At 52.6% G+C, this 17,201-nt stretch overlaps 1 protein-coding gene across 4 annotated transcripts in view; it reads left to right on the top strand.

The window, feature by feature from the left end:
- Window positions 1–14,354, top strand: part of BCL2L1 (BCL2 like 1) — a 50,836-nt gene extending 36,482 nt beyond the window's left edge. For all 4 annotated transcript variants that reach the window (XM_049869792.1, XM_049869794.1, XM_049869795.1 and 1 more), the window contains one exon: window positions 12,762–14,354. In XM_049869792.1, the coding sequence (XP_049725749.1) occupies window positions 12,762–12,899 (138 nt within the window). In that variant the 3' untranslated portion in view covers window positions 12,900–14,354. The remainder of the gene's footprint in view (window positions 1–12,761) is intronic.
- Window positions 14,355–17,201: the final 2,847 nt, after the last annotated feature.

Below are 17,201 nucleotides of genomic sequence, written 5' to 3' on the forward strand. Positions count from 1 at the left end.
ATGAGTCGGAACCGACTCGACAGCAGTGGGCTTTTTTGGTTCCCGTTAAATTATAAACCATGCAGGAAGGAATTTTCGTCTGATTTATTCACTGCTTTATCACCAGCACTTAGCATAGTGCCTGACTCTTAGTGGGCATGTCATAAAGATTTGTTGAATGAGTGTCTGGAGCTAAGAAAGGCAGCTTGTCTGGCTGGTCCTTCTGCAACTTCACAGATCAGCCTGACTCACAAAGGGGTCATGTTCTGTCCAAGAGAACTCAGCTAACAGTTCCACCAAAGTCAGTTTTGTTTCTAAGATAATGACCAGACAGCGGAAGGGACTCACCTTGCACAAACGGGCCTTGCAGGGGCCAGGTGGGGTTGGGGACAAGCACAGAACAGCCAGCAGTGCATCCTTCCCTTGTCTACCCCTTGAGGCACCCAGGGAACCAGGGGGTATGCCCCTTCCCTGCCCTTGAAGTCATCTCTGACTTCGTTGAGAACCCTGGGACTCCAGGGCCCAGACCAAGGTTTCCAGAAACACACAGAAGTGTGACTACTGCCCTATTTCAGCTACTTTTCACAACCAGAGCTGGCTGCAGCTCTATTAAGTCTGTGTGGCCATTCACAATTAAATAGAAAGGAGCCAGGGCCAACCCACTTCCACCCATCCTTCCAAGTCTCCAATTTTACCCCTCCCCCAAGTCAGCTCCCCCCTGTCCTACCCTACCATAGCTCTCTGTTCTCCACCCCTGCAGCACTTCTGGGTTCTGTGTCATCAATTAAGCAATGCCTAATTAATCTTTCCTGCCAGTTTTGCAAGCTCCACAGGGCAGGAACTACTGTTTTTTCTTGCTCACCATGGTAGCACCTGAGCCTAAGAGTAGCAGATTCTCAGTAAATACTGGGTGGGTTGGGTGGGTAGGTGAAGGAAAGGAGGAAGAATGGATTGCGTAAAGTTCCTCTTCGTATGTCCTCTTGCACTGGCAAATTTAATGTGCTAACGGAGTCAGACAGCCTTACTCAATACCTGGTGACTTCAGGCCAAGTCTCATCACCTCTCTGAGTCTTAGTTTTCTCACTGTTAAGTGGGGACAGCACCTACTTGCAGAATTTTGTGACCATTCAAGCAAGGGTTCAGTAAATATTAGCTGTTATTTTTTGTTGATAGCTGCAAATAATGAGAGGCAGCATGAGAAGCATAAATGGGGCCACTCATTTTGGGCCATAAAAAAAGTAATAACAGCTAACATATATTGAGCACTTACCACGGACCATTTAATTCTTGTTGGAAGTCTGTGAAGGAGGTACAGCTGTTCTCATTTTACAGCCGGAAAACCGGGGCTCTGAAAAGTGAAGGGTCTTGTCCCAGGTCCTGCAGCCAAGCAGTTCCAGAGCTGGAGTTGGAACCCACACTGGCTGACTCCAAGGGTCAGGAGGCCTGGGACCAGGCTTTGCCCTCTCCCTGCGTATGGCCCTGGAGTCCCTTCACCTACTCAGAGTCTGTTTCCTCATCTGTTCAGGGAGGGTTTGAACTAGACATCACCGTGGACTTCAAATTGTGGCACTCTTAAGATTCCTAGGCAGGCTATATGCCACATCAGGAGGGACTGTGAGTTGCTTCTGGCCTCCTGGCGGTAGTGGTCCTGGTTGTCTTCTGCAGTGTATCGGTGCTCAGGGCGCGAACAGCAAACTCCTGGGACCCCTCCCTCAGCCTCGGCTGCAGACTGGTTGTTCCAGCTGTCCTGGCACCATCTCAGGCATCTTGCTGCTCTGCACCTTGATGAGAGTCCAGGGAGTGGGGCGAGATGAAAAGGGGAGAAGAAGACTAGAAGGAACCGGGGAATGTCAGAAATGCTACCCCGCGGGTTCAGCTCCGAGTTTCTGGTTACTTGGGGTGTGCGTGTGAGCATTCACATGTACAGGGGGCGGGGGAAGGGTGTTGTAGGGATTTGCTCCCATCCCCAAATCCTCGGAAGCTGTTGGTCTTCTGCTGTGGAATTCCAAACATTTCCGATCAGATAAAGGTGGCTGAAAATACCCAGGACTTGTCTGGACTAGTTGGAGGCTAGTTAGAGGTGGTGCTGAGGTGAGAAGGTTGAGGCCACAAAGGCAGAGCCCTGCGAGGTCTGCTCCCTCCAAGGAGCTTGCCCTGGGTACAGATGTGCCCACTTTCCCCTAGAATCTTGTAGGCTCAGCAGGCTTTGAGGTGGGGGGGGCTCAGACCCTTTTGTGGCAACAAGTCCTTCTACTCCAGAATGTCGCTTCTAACCTTACACATTAATTGCTGGATCCTTTGGGCTCTGCACATCTCAGATACCCCCAGAGAAAGAGAGCCCGGGTAATCACTCACTCTTCCAGTGTGAGTTACTTCATCCTTATGGTGCAACACTAGTAGGAGCCCTTTGAGATGATCCCCTTAATTTTCCAGGGGGATGGACTCAGCCCAAGCAAGCTAGTGATAGAGTTGAGAACTGAAGCCACACCGCTGAGTCTCAGCCCAGTGCTCTTTTCTCCACAGCGTCCAACACCAGTCAGCACCAGACAAAGGAGTGGGGAGAGTTTGGGGCGCAAAGGCGGAGGGAGAGACTGCTGTGGACCATGGAGCACTTGAGGGCAAAGACCCCAGAAGGGAACAGCATTTTAGGGAGGAAATTGGCCCCAGAGACTAAGCCCCTGTTACTTGTAGGTTGCCATTTTAGTCCCTCTGCCAACTGCATCAGCACGGTGCAGAAGATGTCCTTTTCAGAACCTTCCCGCAAGCTTCCTGTCACCCTTCCTAAGTGCTGGAGAACTTGGTATCTGGGGAGTATTGGGTACCCTGCCCAATGACCTGGTGTCTCGGAGCCTCTTTCTAGTTTTACCAGGCAGTGAGGGTAGGGATGAAGAGGGAACTGGCCTTTCTTCTCTTCCCTCCTCATTGGCCACCAGTCAACCATACCTATCCACCTCTCTGGAGCCAGGGGACAGAGCCTATGGTCAAATGGGGGGGAGAAAGTAAGCAACTCAGCAAACTGTAGCAAGAGAGCTGCAGGAGACTTAGGAAAGAAGAAGGCCTCCTGGGAAGAAGTGACTTGTGGGTTAAGACATAAGAGATGAGTAGGAGAGAGCTCAGCAGAGAAACCAGCATGGGCAAAGGTCCTGAGGCTGAGCAGAACATGGCATGTGAGGAGGAATGAAGCTGTTTGGCCCTAGATGAGGCTGAAGAAACCTTGCAGGGCTTACACCCCATGGAGACGGCTCCAGGACTCGAACTGAACCTTGGTCTAATAGTAAGAATAAACAACAAAAAAACTTGTTGCCATCAAGTCAGTTCCAACTCAGGGTGACCCCATGTGTTACAGAGTAGGACTGCTCCATAGGGTTTTCTTGGCTGTAATCTTTGTGGAAGCAGATTGCTAGGCCTCCCTTCCATAGCACCACTGAGTGGGTTTGAACCACAGACCTTTAGGTTAGTAGCTGAGAGCAAACCGTTTGTGCCACCAAGGGACATAACAGTAATAATAACTGACATGTATTCAGTGTCTGCTATGTGCCAGGCATGGTCCTAAGAGCTTTACGTGTATTACTGTTCAATCCTCACAGTATTCTTTTTGAAATAACTATCCGCATTTTACACAAGAGGCCCAAAACCAGCAGCTTAGTCTTGCTGCAGAAATGTATAGAGTACCTGCTCACTCTGTGCAACCCAGCTTGGTGGGGAAAGAGACGTTAACTTGTCACTGGCCTTGACCTTATCCCGACCAGCACTTCCATTTTATGAATGAGGAACCTGGGACTTGGAGAGGAGCAGGAACTGGTCCAGAGCCAGCGTGAGGCTGGCAGAGCTTCCTCTGCCATGTTGCCTTCTTGGGACAGAGTTGGAGGAGAGCAGCAGAGGAGAGAGGACCTGAACTAATGCCAGCTAGTGGAGGGAGTTAGAGGGAGAGAGGCTTCAGGCCCCCAACGGGGAGAAGTTTTCCAGTAGGGCTGTCCAAAGATGGAATGCTCTGCCTGGGGGGAGCCTGAGCTCCCCATCACAAGTGTCTAAGCAGAGAGCCGTAGATGGGTGGGAGATGACCTTGAACTCCCACAGGCATGGCCCATTTGGACTGAAACAGAACCACTGCATGACCTTGGCATGCCACCACCTTTCTGAACCCCATCTGAAATGGGGATGTAGGGATGAGCTTGAGTATCTCAGGGAAGGTTGGATGGGATGTTGTAAGGTCACTTGTGAGTCTCTGACTCTGTTACAAGGATGAGCTTTGGTCCTTCTCACTCTGGGCGAAGAATGAAGGGCTGTGGCCATTTATTTATGAAAGAAGGGAGAGTCACCAGGGATGGGAAGAGAGGGTTGAGATGAGGGGAGGCCTCAGAATCGCAGAGAGTGTGCATGAGCGGGTAGCAGCTGCCCAGGAGTGGTTAAGTGCTGGGCTCTGGAGCTAGACTGCTTGGATTCAAATCCCTTCTCCACCACTTAGGAACTGTCTGACCTTGGGAGAGTGACCTGAGCCCTCTGTGCCTGTTCCTCCCTTGTAGCATGGAGAGTAACAACACTCCTCCTTCATGGGATAGTGGTGAAGATTGAGTGAATACACACAAAGCGCTCAGCACAGTGCCTGGTACTTGGGTAACTACTTGGTAAATATCAGTTGTCTTACCACCATCATTCCCAGGGAAGGAGGTCGTGAACCCCACAGGAGCATCTGTGCCCCTAGTAAATGCTCTTTTGAATTCTCTCTGCCCCAAGCCCAGTGCCCTGGTTCTGAGCCGGGGAGGTGGCGAGCCCACGCCAGCACTGCTGGGCCTGATAGCTTTCTCGATTCCACAGTGGAGGTGTTATCTCCTCTGGGCACAACCACTTCCTTTTCTGAGAAATGAGCGCATCTGTCAGGCTTTGCTTCTTAGAACTCATGGGGGTGGAGGGGGAGGCGACGGAGGAGAGGCTGGCAGTTGACAAGGCCAGAGTTGGAAGAAGATTACCACGAAGTTTGCTGTGAAGAGCCTCCTAATACTCCTTAAAGCCCAGATGGCTTTGGCTCCCATGACACCTGCTTCAGCCTGTAACTCAAGGTCACCTTGCTTCCCCAAGTGCTTTCACCCTTGATGTCACCACCCCTGCTTTGTGAGGGCAGAGCAGAAGAACTGAAGTGCAGAAGTACAGGTTGCTGTGGCGCCCATAGCTGGGCCTGTGGGACTGAGGTGTTGATCCCAGCACAGTCTGGCCACGCATGTCTTTGCTTCGCTCGCTGAGCTGCCTCTTTGAGTAGCTCTGCTCCCCTGGGTGAAGGAGAGAGGCAGCGTTCCACTCACTCACTGAGGCCAACAGCTCCCCCCAGGGAAAGCCAGGGGAAGTGGATTCCAACCACAAACCTCACTTCTTCCGACTTGCAGCGTGAAACTCCCTGCCAAGAGAGTGATAAGACCTCTCTCTTTGCCCTACCCCCATTCCTGCCATCTCCCAGGGATCTCCTCACATGGCCTTGTTTGTCTTCTCAGCAGGCATTTATCAGCCCCTCCATCAGGGAAACTGAGGCCAGGAACAGAAAGTGACTCTGCAAGTGACTCATGGCCTGCCTGTGCAGGGCTGTGACGAGGCCAGGTCAAGGGGTACAGTCCTGATGTCTCTGGCACTTTTCCCTGGGCTGCTAGGGGCCCCTTCCTCTTCTCCACCTACCTCTTTCCTGAAATAACCAAGCAGGAAGGAAGCAATGGGCCTGGCCCTCCACAGTCACCCAAGAGGAAGGAAAGGCCCGTCTGGCACTGGCGCTTGTTCCCCACTGAAGCCAGACGGAAGGGTTTCACTTTCCCTCCAGGTCTTCGTCACATCCTTTTCCTGTGGCACCCAGCTCCCCTTAGCTGGCTAGAAGCCAGAGCTCGTTCATTCAGCTGGTGGCCTCAGGCTACCTTCCCTTCTGTATGGGCTGGGACTCAGGGCTGGAGCCCTACTCCAGGATACAAGGTTTGCTACCACACACACTGGGGCTTAAAACTGGCTTCCGTACTGACTAACTTCGGGCAGGTCTCTCAGTATCTGTCTCCGTTTACCTGGGGTTAGCCTAAGGACCACCTTCTGTAATAGAGGTGCATGCACCTGGCCCATGATGAAGGCTAGAGAAGTAGTGTCCTTCACAAACTGAGCAGAGTGCTGCAGGAAGGTTAGGAGTGAGGGTACTAGAGCCAGATCATTGGTGCAAGCATCCCAGCCAGGTTACCAGCTAGCTGTGTGATGTGGGCAAGTTGTGAACCCTCTCTGCGCCTCAGGTTCATCATCTGTATGATGGGCTGGCTACCCACTGTAAAAGCGTGAAAGTGGTTAAATGAACTAACCCATGAAGAGGGCCTAGAACAGTGCCTTGCAGGGTAAGTGCCCAGTAAGTATCAGCTGCTGCCACTGCTGCTAAAAAGATCAGGTATTTCATGGGAAGAGACAGCACAAACTGAGATGACAGGATTGAACGTCAGAACGGGTAAGAGGCCAGAACCCAGACAAACCCAGTCCCACCACTTCCTAGATAGGGACCTTAGGTAAACTCTGGGGCCTCTGTTTTCACATCTGGAAAATGAGGCTGTTAATAAATGTTATGAGGACTAAATGAAAACGTTCATCATCTGTTCATTTAAAATAGATTTAGTTAGAATGGCACCTGCTGTGTTCCAGGTATAGCATCAGGTTCTAGACTACAGAGATGACAAAACCACCCATTCTAGTGAGGGAGACAAGACAAAAAAATAACCACTCGAATGAGGGTGATTGTGCTTGTAATAGGGGAGTGTGACCCAGTCAGGGTAAAGTGCTTCAGCTCAATGCCTGGCCCAGGTAAAACATTCAAATGTTCGGTAAAGGTCAGCTACCAGAATAACGACTGTTATTATTTTATTGTTATTATTTAACACATGAGGACACTAGGGCCAGAGAGATGAAGTAACCTCCTCAAAGCACACCACTAGGAAGAGGCACATGTGAGCAGTGAGAGAGAAGGGTGGGAATTGGAGCACTGGTCAGATTCAAGCAGGGATTGCACTTCAGGCCCTGGCAGGCAGGGTGGTCAGCTGGCACTTGGGCCCCACCCGACGGGGCATGGTCATACCAACCTTAACATTTCCCCTGACTTCTCCAGGTCACGGGCTGCTGCAGGGCAACCTGCATCATTCGGATGGCTGCCTCTGGGGAGCGATCTAGCTGAAGTCATTCTATGCCTGTCTGGGTGGGCCCCAGGCTTCAGACATGGGGCATCCTCAGTCCCCGCCTGCACTGAGCCCCTAGGCTGATACGGGAGAGTGGCACGAAGACAGAGGACTTCAGCCTAGGGACTCCCTGCCTCTCCTTCCTGCCTCAGGGCCTCTGCACTTGTTCTGTCTCTTAGAACATGCTCTTACCTAAGATTTTGGATCCTCTCGTGACCCCTGCCTGCTTGTCATTCAGGCCTAAGTTCAAACTTTACTTCCTCAGAGGCCTTTCCTGACCACTTCACCTACACCAGTGTTTCTGATATTCTCTTATCACCTCCCCATGACTTTTCTTCAAAACCGCATCACCTCTGAAATTGTCTGGTTTCTTTCTTATTATCCTCTGCTTCTGACTAGAACAGTGCTTCTCAGGTTTTTTTCCTTATTGCCTCCCTACGGAGCCTTTTTAGACATTTTTGTCTTAATTGTCCACTCTCCCGCATGAAATTCGAATACCACAGCTAAACTGTGTATCCGTTAAAGAGCCACAAACCACTGTAATATCCAAGAATTTTTCACTTCCTTCCAAAAAACAATTTTTGCCCCATTGGAGGTGATATCACCCCCATTGCGAATGTGTGGATTAGAACTTAAGGCCTGTGAAAACAGGGGCCTTGTCTGTCTTGTTCACTGCTGTATCTTCAGTGCCAGGCTTGACTCATAGTAGGTGCTCAATAAATATTTATGGTATGAATGAAAGCCTGGGGACCTTGGGAGCACAAAGGAGACATTCATCTTGGAGCTAGAGGAGGGATGGGCAGGGCAGGCTTCTTGGAAGATAGTACTTCAAAGTGTAGTCTTGTAGGCCTTGAGTAGGGGTGAGGAAGGGAGACATGGGAAGGATGACCAATTAGAGGACACATCGTTCACAAAGGCATGGAGCATGAAGCACTCAAGATATTTGGGGTAGGCCATGCTGTCTCTAGGAAGATCTGGCTTAGACTGTTAGAGGCTCTGAAGAGTTGGAAGAAGGACCTCCTGTGGGCCTGGTTCTTCTCTCACAGCTCTGAAGAACTCCCATGCCAAGTCAGGAGTCTAGTCTAGTCTCTACCACCAACAAGGTGTGTGAAACTGTAGAACAGGCAGGTGGGTTAGCCTTGCTGACTTGTGATGTCTCTGCTTGGCTAGGGGTCAACAGCTCTGCATTGGAGGTCATCAGCCACCACCTCCCCCCAGGAGCCCTGAAAACCCCTACAGGGATCCTGTGAAAAAACGGCATGGTGGTGGGGGCGCCAGACCTCCTCTAACTTCACAAGGGGGAAGGAGACTCACAATCAACAGCCCAAGGCTGATTCCTGTGAGGTGGAGGTCAGACATACCTCCTCTCTCCAACTATTTTCCCAATTCTCACACCAGCTGTCCCTCCCACAGCACTCTCTACTTCTCTGCTGGATTTGATAATTCGTTGCAATGGCCACACAGAACTCAGACCATACTCAGAGTTACGGGGTTTATTAAGGAAGTAATACGTTATAATAATATATATAATTCAGGATCAGGAATGACTCAGGATACAGTCCTTTGATCAGGACAGCCTCTTCTCAGCCGTGCCTGCAGGCAGGCCTCACTCTGGCCCTCGGCGTCTTGGCCCCTCAGCCTGGCCTCTGTACTGCTCAGGCAAGTGTTACAAAGGTCTTTAGCTCCACCAATGAGTGCCCAGGAGTACCCCACTCTGCCAGCGAGCCTCAGCCCGAAGGCACTCAGCTTACTTGCACCATGGGTCGGAACGGCCATTATAACTCCCTTACTCCATGAGTTGGGAAGTCCACTGCATCATCTCGCGCTGGTCTCCTGATTCTGCTGCCACTTCTCTGCCACTGCTTCTCACCATCTTATGCCGTCTCTGGTGTTACAGCTCTCTGTCTCTGTCTCCTGGGTCTAGGAGGTTCTCAGCACAGGAACCTGGGTCCAAAGGATGTACTCTGCTCCCATCTCTTCTTGGTGGTAGTGAGTTCCCCCCTTTCCATCTCTGGGATGGCTCATTTTATTCCTAGTGGGATGGCAAAAACTGACCAATCCCCTGGTTAAGGTTCCATATACCTTATTTGCATGGCCCACCCCCACAAGGGTTCCATGCATCTTATTTGCATCAACCGCAAGCTGTCCAATCCCCTTAGTGGGCCACAGGTGCCTTGTTTACATAGCCCTTCCTAATCATTTGGTGAGAGTTACAACACCGTGGTTAGAAAGGCCACATAAAAGTGATCCATCGCATGGCAGATCCCCATGGCAGCAGTCAGAGCTACAAAGAGAAACTTCCCCCACTTTGCCCTAACCCAAGCTGAGGAAGCAGACCGGCTCTCAAGCCTGGGTTTCCTGGAAACCTCTGACATCAGAGACCTCTGTGCAACCCACCTCTACCCCTCATCTCCCTGCCCACCATGCCAGGCCTGGCTATAACCAGTGGGAGACACCCAGGAGCAATGGGTGCTTATCTCTGCTTTTCCAGACGGGTGCTGCTCTACAATCCTGTTTGTTTATCCACAGCAGCCGCCCGTTGAGAAAATGGCTGTGTTTGTTTCCAAGTGTGTCGTGTGAACCATGGGCTAAATATACCCACACCAGCGCCTCGCAGGCACCCGCCCTGGAACAGCGTGCCCCGTTTTGCTCGTGCTCTCTCTGCAAAAGCAATCCCCAGAATCCTCGGCCCTTGGGAATCTTCCTCCCTCCCCTTCCCCAGGAGAAGGAGTTCCTGAAGTGGAGATGCAGGTTGTCCTGGCCAGGAACCGGCTAGTGGGGGCTGGGCGGTCAGAGCTTGTTCTCTGTGGAACCGCAGTGAGAATGTTCCCTCCACCCTGGAATGTGTGTTCCTGGACAGTGAGTGCTTTGTGCCCTTGTGGGGACAGGGCCTGTTTATTCCAACCCAGCCCCAGAACTGAAACTTTCCTGTGGCTGCCAGTCTGCTTCAGAAAAGTTCCCATCGAGGAAGCCAGGCCTCACCCACTTTGGCTGCAGCCCCAGTATCCCTGGTTTCTTGTGGGTCATTTGGCCCCTCGGGATAACCAGGGTCTTCTGGCTGAGGCCTCCTTTCTCCCATGCTCCCCATAGCCCGGAACTCTTCCCCCATCACAGATAAGCCCGTTTTTGTGACTCTACCTGGGTTTGCTTCACTTGGGGCCAGAAAAAGTAAACCTCCCAGAAGAATTTTCTTGTCTGCCAAGACCCACTAAGACTGGGCAGGATGGTGGGGGAGACACAGGGAGGCACATCCACGCCAGCCGTGCCTGGGCAGCAACAAGGCCAAATAAGAGCTTGGCTGCTGCCACCAGCCACTGCCCTCCACTCCCCAGACCCAAGGCTCTACCCCAACCCCACCCCCATACCCCTTTTCCTCAGAATCCTCTCAGCCCTTAATGACAGGACAGCCCCCCACCCCCATAAGGGAAGTATCCTGCTGTAGCAGCACTCACTTTGGAGTCCGACAGACTTGGGTTCTGATCCTGGCACTGCCACCTGTTAGCTGGTTGACCCCAGGCAAGGTCTTCCCTACTCAGAACCTCAGCCGCCTTGTCGGGTGAAATGAGGCTCACACCTCTAATGTCTCATAACTCCGATGAAGATGGAGCAGGATGGTAATGCCAGCCACTCAGCAGGCATGCAGTACATTTATTCTACCCATGTAGTTATTGAGCACCAGCTGTGTGCCAGATGCTGCTCTGGACACTGGGCATATAGGAGCAAAACAGGTCTCTGCCTTCAAGACACATCTAGTGCAGAAGACAAATCAAAACCCCAAGTATAGAGTCTAATGAGAAGAACAGTAAAGCCAGGTCAGAGGATAGTAGAGAGAGGTGGAGGTGGGTGCCACTTTAGACCAAGTGTTTAGCGGAAGTGTCTCTGAGGAGGTGACGTGTGAGCAGAGTCGAGAATGAAGTGCTGGAGTGAGGCAGGTGCTGACTAGGGTCCAGGGCTCCAGGCAGCTCAGCGGGAACAGCAGGTTCCTGAGGCAGAAGATATTTCAGCAAGGAGGCCGGTAGGAAGGAGCTTCACTCCAAGAGGAGGGAGGGGAATGAGGTCAGAGGTGAAGGGGCCGTCTGCTGCCAGACCTTGCTGGTCCTGGTCAGGAGTGGGGGTTTTATTCCAAGTGTGGTGGGAAGCCTTGGGAAGTTAGAGAGCAGGGGTAAGGTGGTCTGTTGGTGGGCCTTTCCCCGTCTACCTGCTTTCCCCAGTGTCCTTGCCCTCAACTAGACCGTAAGCTTTGTGGCAAGGACTCGCTACCTCCGTCATGGCTTAGTCAGTGTTGAGTGTTCTTTCATTCAGGTTGGCAGCTTAGTACACGTGTTACTCTGCCAGGTACCAGGGATGTGGAAGTAAATAACACTGGCCTTCTAATTGCAGGGGAAAGCTGCTGGAGGACTTGAAGCATGGGAATGCCGTGATCTGATCTATGTTTATAAGAATCTTCTCTGCATGGAGCATGAACTGGGGCGGTGGGGGGGGGGTGTTGAGGGGGCAAGACTAGAAGTGGGGCCAGGCAAGTATCACAAGTGAACAAACTGGCCAGTGAGGCCCTGGGCCAACTGGAGATGTCAGGCCTCATCTGAGGGAGCAGCCACCGCTTGGCCAGTGGGGCAGGTGGCAGTGTAGGCCCTGTGTGGGGACTGTTGGTATAGAGCCAAGAACATCGGCCTGGGACCAGTCAGTGATCCATCCATCCTACAGACACATATCGAACACTTATTTCTAGGTGCCAGACACAAGATTTGGATTCCAGTTCCAGCACTGATAAAGTCAGGAGGCCTCGCTCAAGTCCCTCAGCCCTCAGAGGCCCAGCTTCCTGGTCTGTGAATGGGGAGAGAGCCCACACTGCAGCAATGTTTGGGAGGATAAATGAATGCAAAGCTCCCTCATTTAAGTGCACTCCAGGCTACCCTCTCCCTGCCAACAGGCTGGCTAATTCAGCCCACAGCCCCTCCTGACCTAGCTTCAGGCAGAGGGCTGTTGTTACCTCCTTCTGGGTGGGGGCCAGGGCCTCACAGACCCCATTGTGGCGGCCTCCCAGTCCTGCATCACTGTTTGCTCTGCTCTGCCGTGCACTTCCCACCCATCAGTCCAACCTTCCCAGGCTCCCTCTAGAGAGGGAAGGAGCCTCAGGCTGAGTGTCCCCACCATTCTGACCTACTCTGGGATTTAGCCCTGTTCCTTTCCCTTCCCTTTCCCAGCAGTGGAAGGGCTGGGGCCCAGTGGCTCCCCAGTACCCTTAGACTCAACTCCAAGCTGTTCCTGTGGCTTCCAGGCAGGTGCTCATGCCTGCACCCCCATCTCCCAGTATCTTCTCCTCCCTGCACTCTGTCAGCCCCCTGGCCTCCTGTCAGTTCCTGAACCTGCCCATCTCTTTCCCCCTGGGGTCCTGAAGTGAGTTCCTAGCTGTCCGGACTTGGATAAGCTCTTTCCCTCTACACCTATTTCCTCAGCAGTAAAATGGGTCAGTGCCTACATCGGTGTGGGGGCTGATGGCTACGGTTTTTCAAATCACGAAAGCTGTTCCATGCAGGTGGTGCCATTTCTCCCCCTACCCCCACATTATTGTCTGAGGACTCAAATGTCACCTCCCTTCTCTCCCTGCAGGACACTTTCGTGGAACTCTATGGGAACAATGCAGCGGCCGAGAGCCGGAAGGGCCAGGAGCGCTTCAACCGCTGGTTCCTGACGGGCATGACTGTGGCTGGTGTGGTTCTGCTGGGCTCCCTCTTCAGTCGGAAATGATCAGACACCACCCACTCACCATCCCACCCCCAGCCCTGCCCCCGCCACATCCCTCCGTTCAGTGATCACCATGCCACCAGGAGAACCACTACATGCAGCCCATGCCTGCTCACCTACCCACCACAGGGCTGGGCTTAGACCTGGTCCCCTGCAATTAGTTTTCTAGCATCTACATGCTTCTGTGACAGCAAGCCTCCCCCACACCTGTTTCCTGGCCTCAAAATCCACACCTTCTCTATGGAAGCTGGCAGGTGTGTGGGGGTGTTGTGGCTGGGGATTGGTAGGACCTTTACCCCTTAGCCTCCCAAGAGGGCTGTCTACCAGGGAGCTGGACAGTTTCTGAACCTCTTCCCCAGAAAGAGAGACTAGATTGCCTTTGTTTTGATGTTTGTGGCCTCAGAATTGACCATTTCCCATTCCCTCCTGGACCTGGGCTTCCCTTCCTTCCATCTCCATCTCCTAGAGCCACCTAGGGGCCACTTGTGGCTAATTAGGGATTCAGGCTGCTTGCAGAGAGGCAAAGACCAGGACCTCCTCCCCACCTCTGGCCTAGCCAAAGACCCCACTCACATCCAGGGTCCTACAGAGGCCTCTGACTAGAGGCCAGGCCCACCCGGGATGGGGATCTGTCACTACAGGAAGCACCCCATGCCAAAGGAAGGGTGGCTTTGCAGTTTAGCACCACCCCCAGTCCCTTCCTCTCCACTGACTCCCATGACCATAACTGAGGGACCAACTGGGCCCAAGACAGGTACCCCAGAGCTGTTTATGGCCTCAGCTGCCTCACTTCCTACAGGGAGATCAGCCTGTGGCATCTTTGCCTTGAATCAGTGCCCATGGGGTCCAGGGGCTCAGGGGCATCTGCCCAGAGGTGAAGAAGAGCTACAGGAACAGCTGTGGGAACCCCAGGGTCTTCCCTACCTCAGGCAGGAAGGACAGGAGGAAAGCCTGTTGCACAGGGTGGAAAGGCTGGAAGGCCCAGTCCTACCTGGCCAGGCAGATCTGCACCCTACCCACACTCAGCCTGGGCAGCCGGGCTGCCAAGGCCAGAGCCGTCCAACCAGGAGCCCTTCAGGTCTCCCTCTCCTCTGCTCCACCCATGGCCTGTCTCATCCCTGGGGGTCCCAGCCACCCCAGGCTCTCTGCTGTACAGATTCGAGACTAGTTTTTATTCCTTGTGAAGATGATATACTATTTTTGTTAAGCGTGTCTGTATTTATGTGTGAGGAGCTGCTGGCTTGCTGTGCGTGTGCACGTGGAGAGCTGGTGCCTGGAGATTGGACGGCCTGATGCTTCCTCCCCTACTCTGGCCCAGGGAAGCCCACTGGGGGTCCTGACTCCTGAGGGGCACCTGTCCCTCCCCCCATCCCCTACCCCGACTTGTTCCAGCTCTTTGAAATAGTCTGTGTGAAGGTGAAAGTGCAGTGCAGTAATAAACTGTGTTGACTCATTGAACAGAGGGCCTGGGCTCTTGTGTACTCCAGGGAAGGAGGAGCAGCTGGGCTGGCAGAGAAGCCACAGGGGAGCCAGGTCCTGGGATTGGCTCTGCCACCCTCACGGGAGGATCTTAAACAACTGTTTCCCCTACCTACCCGCTGCCTGAATTTCTCCTTCTGTACATTGGCAAAGGTCCCTGGGTGGTGCAAACAGTTTGTGCTTGACTGCTAACTGAAAGGTTGGCAGTTTGAACCCACCCAGCACCACCGTGGAAGAAAGGCCTGTCGATCTGCTTCTATAAAAATTACAGCCAAGAAAACACTGTGGAGCTCAGTTCTACCCTCTAACACATAGGGTCGCCATGAGTTGGAATTGACTCAGCAGTGGGTTTGGTTTGGTAAATTAACAGGGTTTTTATTGAGCATCTGTGTGTGCCAGGCACAGTGCTGGGCACTTCAGCTGGGGTATGAACAGGGCACACACAGTCCTTGCCCTCAGGAGCAGACATTCTAGTGGGAGAAACGGTCCATTAGCCGCTCAGTGCATGCTTACTGAGGCCTGCGCTGCACAGTACAGCCCAATACACTGGGGATCCTGCAGCGAACAAGCCTCGGAGCCTCCACCCTAGCGGGGGAGACAGACAAATATAATGACCACTCTGGCAGTTGTGGAGCAAGGGTGGAAACGGGATGACCATGAGGAAGCTGTTCCAGTCTCTGGCAAGACACGGAGGTCTTAGTGGGAAAGGAGGTAAGCCTACAGGGTCAGATTGGAGATAATATCCATCAGCAGATCCCTTTGCAGGATTTGCTGGTAGATCAGGTGGCTCTAGAGAAGAAGTAAAGGATGGCTCGGGGTTTTGGAATAGTGATGCCATTATAATTACAAAAATGAAGCCCAAGTTTGAAGCCAGTTTTACCCGGGAGGCTCATGGTGCTCTGACAGCATTTAATAGGGGACCTGAGCTTGTCCGGGAGTTGAGTCAGGGAGGGTTCCCTGGAGGAAGTGACAGGAGAACCAGGAAGTGTCTGCCTGGCCAAGGAGCAGTGAATGCAAAGCATCTGAGGCAGGAGGTAGCTAGGCAATTTCAGACTGGAGAGAAAGCTGGTGCGTCTGGAGCTGAGAGCAGGGCTTCCAACTGGTTCATTCTAGTTCAAACCCCTGCTGAGAATTTGCATTTCCACCCCAGATAATACACTGAATCAGAATCTACATTTTAACGAGACCAAGTGATTCTCCTGTATAATAAATTTTGAGAGCCTCTTCTCTACTAGTGGCTCTCAGAATTGGTTCCTAACCAGCAGCATCAGCATCACCTGGGAACTTGCTATAGAAATGCAATTCTCAGCAGGGGTTAGAGCTGAAAGGAACCAGTGAAAGCCCTGGCTGAGAGCAAAGGGGCTCCTGGGTCAAGGTCATGCCAGAGATGCTGGTGGGGTGAGGGGACTGAACTTGATCCTGAGAGCAGGAGAGCTAGAGAAATGTTTTAAGTGAGGGAGTGATTTGCCTCATGGAAACTCCCGAAGCTTCCTCTAGCTGTTCTGTAGAGAAGGTTCTGGAGGGGGAGCAGAGTAGAAACTGGGCGACAAGTGAGGAAGCCATGGCTTGATCGAAGTGCAGCTTCTGAGAGTGAACAGGCCAGGTGTCTATCCTGGGTCACCACTCCTGGTCGTGACATTGGGCAAGTTACTAACTTCTCTTTGCCCCAGCTTTTCCCTCTATAAAATGGGTATATAACAGCCCCCATCACACACGACTGTGGTCACGATTGAACTAGATAACCCAGTAGAGTTTGGGGGAGGACTGCATGCGGGAGGGGAGGGGGGAGGAGGAGTAGGGATGACCCCGCTGTCGGGCAGGCCCCCCACCAGGAGGGAGTTGGTGCTACTCGCGGAGTTCCCTGTGGCTGTGGCTGGAGGTCCAGCAGCGGTTGGGAAAGCGGTCAAAAATTCCAGGGGCTGGGACTCCAGCGGGGTTGGGGGGGGGATGGGGAGATGGAGGGTGGGCGGAGCAGGCCCTGCCTCCGGCGCTCCGTCTCGCCCGCTTCAGAAGCGGGCTTGACTGCCCCCTGGTGGCCGTGTGGGAATGCGACCTGAAAGCCACCCCCACCCCAAGCTATCCTCGCGTTAAGCGCCCTTGACCTCAGTCCCCCGCCTGGCCAACACCCCCGCGGTATCCTCCATCTTTCGCCCTTCTCACGAGGAGGACCTCTAGGCTACCAAATTTTGGGTGCTGGAGTCAGCGATTGCTATGGCTCTCCCGGAGCTCAGAGTGGCCTACCGCCTCCCATGCACACCCCCACCCCCACGATGCGCCCCTGGCTCCTACTCCCAACCCTGGCCACTCAAGTCCCCTCTCCAGCTTCTGGATCTCCTTCCAGAAACGTTTTTTCACACACAGGCAGATAACACGGATATAAGTACATTTTGATCTTCGGTTTTTGTTTTTTCTTTTTACACAAATGGTAGCAGACACACCGTGTTTTGTATTTTCACTGTAATAATGATGTATCTTACAAGAAACTTCTATATTCATACCTAAGTAGTTTCCTCATTTTTCGAAAACTTTATTATAGGAAATTTCAAATATACAAAAGTAGACTAAATAGTGCAACGTGTTCTCATGTACTCATCATGAAGTGTCCGTAATGACTCACGCGTGGGAGCCTCAGCCTTGCTGCGACCTGTGTACCGCACCACATGCATTCTAACGGAGCCTCTCACTCGGCGATTCTGAACCTTTCACATGTCATGGAACACGCTTATAATATTGGAATCGCACACCGAGGGAACGCTGGAAGGAGTTTGGGACTGTCTATACGGTCATTCCATTTCTTTATATTCTGATAAGAAAAAATGAAATGCA

Source organism: Elephas maximus, chromosome 25 (assembly GCF_024166365.1).
Source record: "Elephas maximus indicus isolate mEleMax1 chromosome 25, mEleMax1 primary haplotype, whole genome shotgun sequence".
Classification (NCBI taxonomy): domain Eukaryota; kingdom Metazoa; phylum Chordata; class Mammalia; order Proboscidea; family Elephantidae; genus Elephas; species Elephas maximus.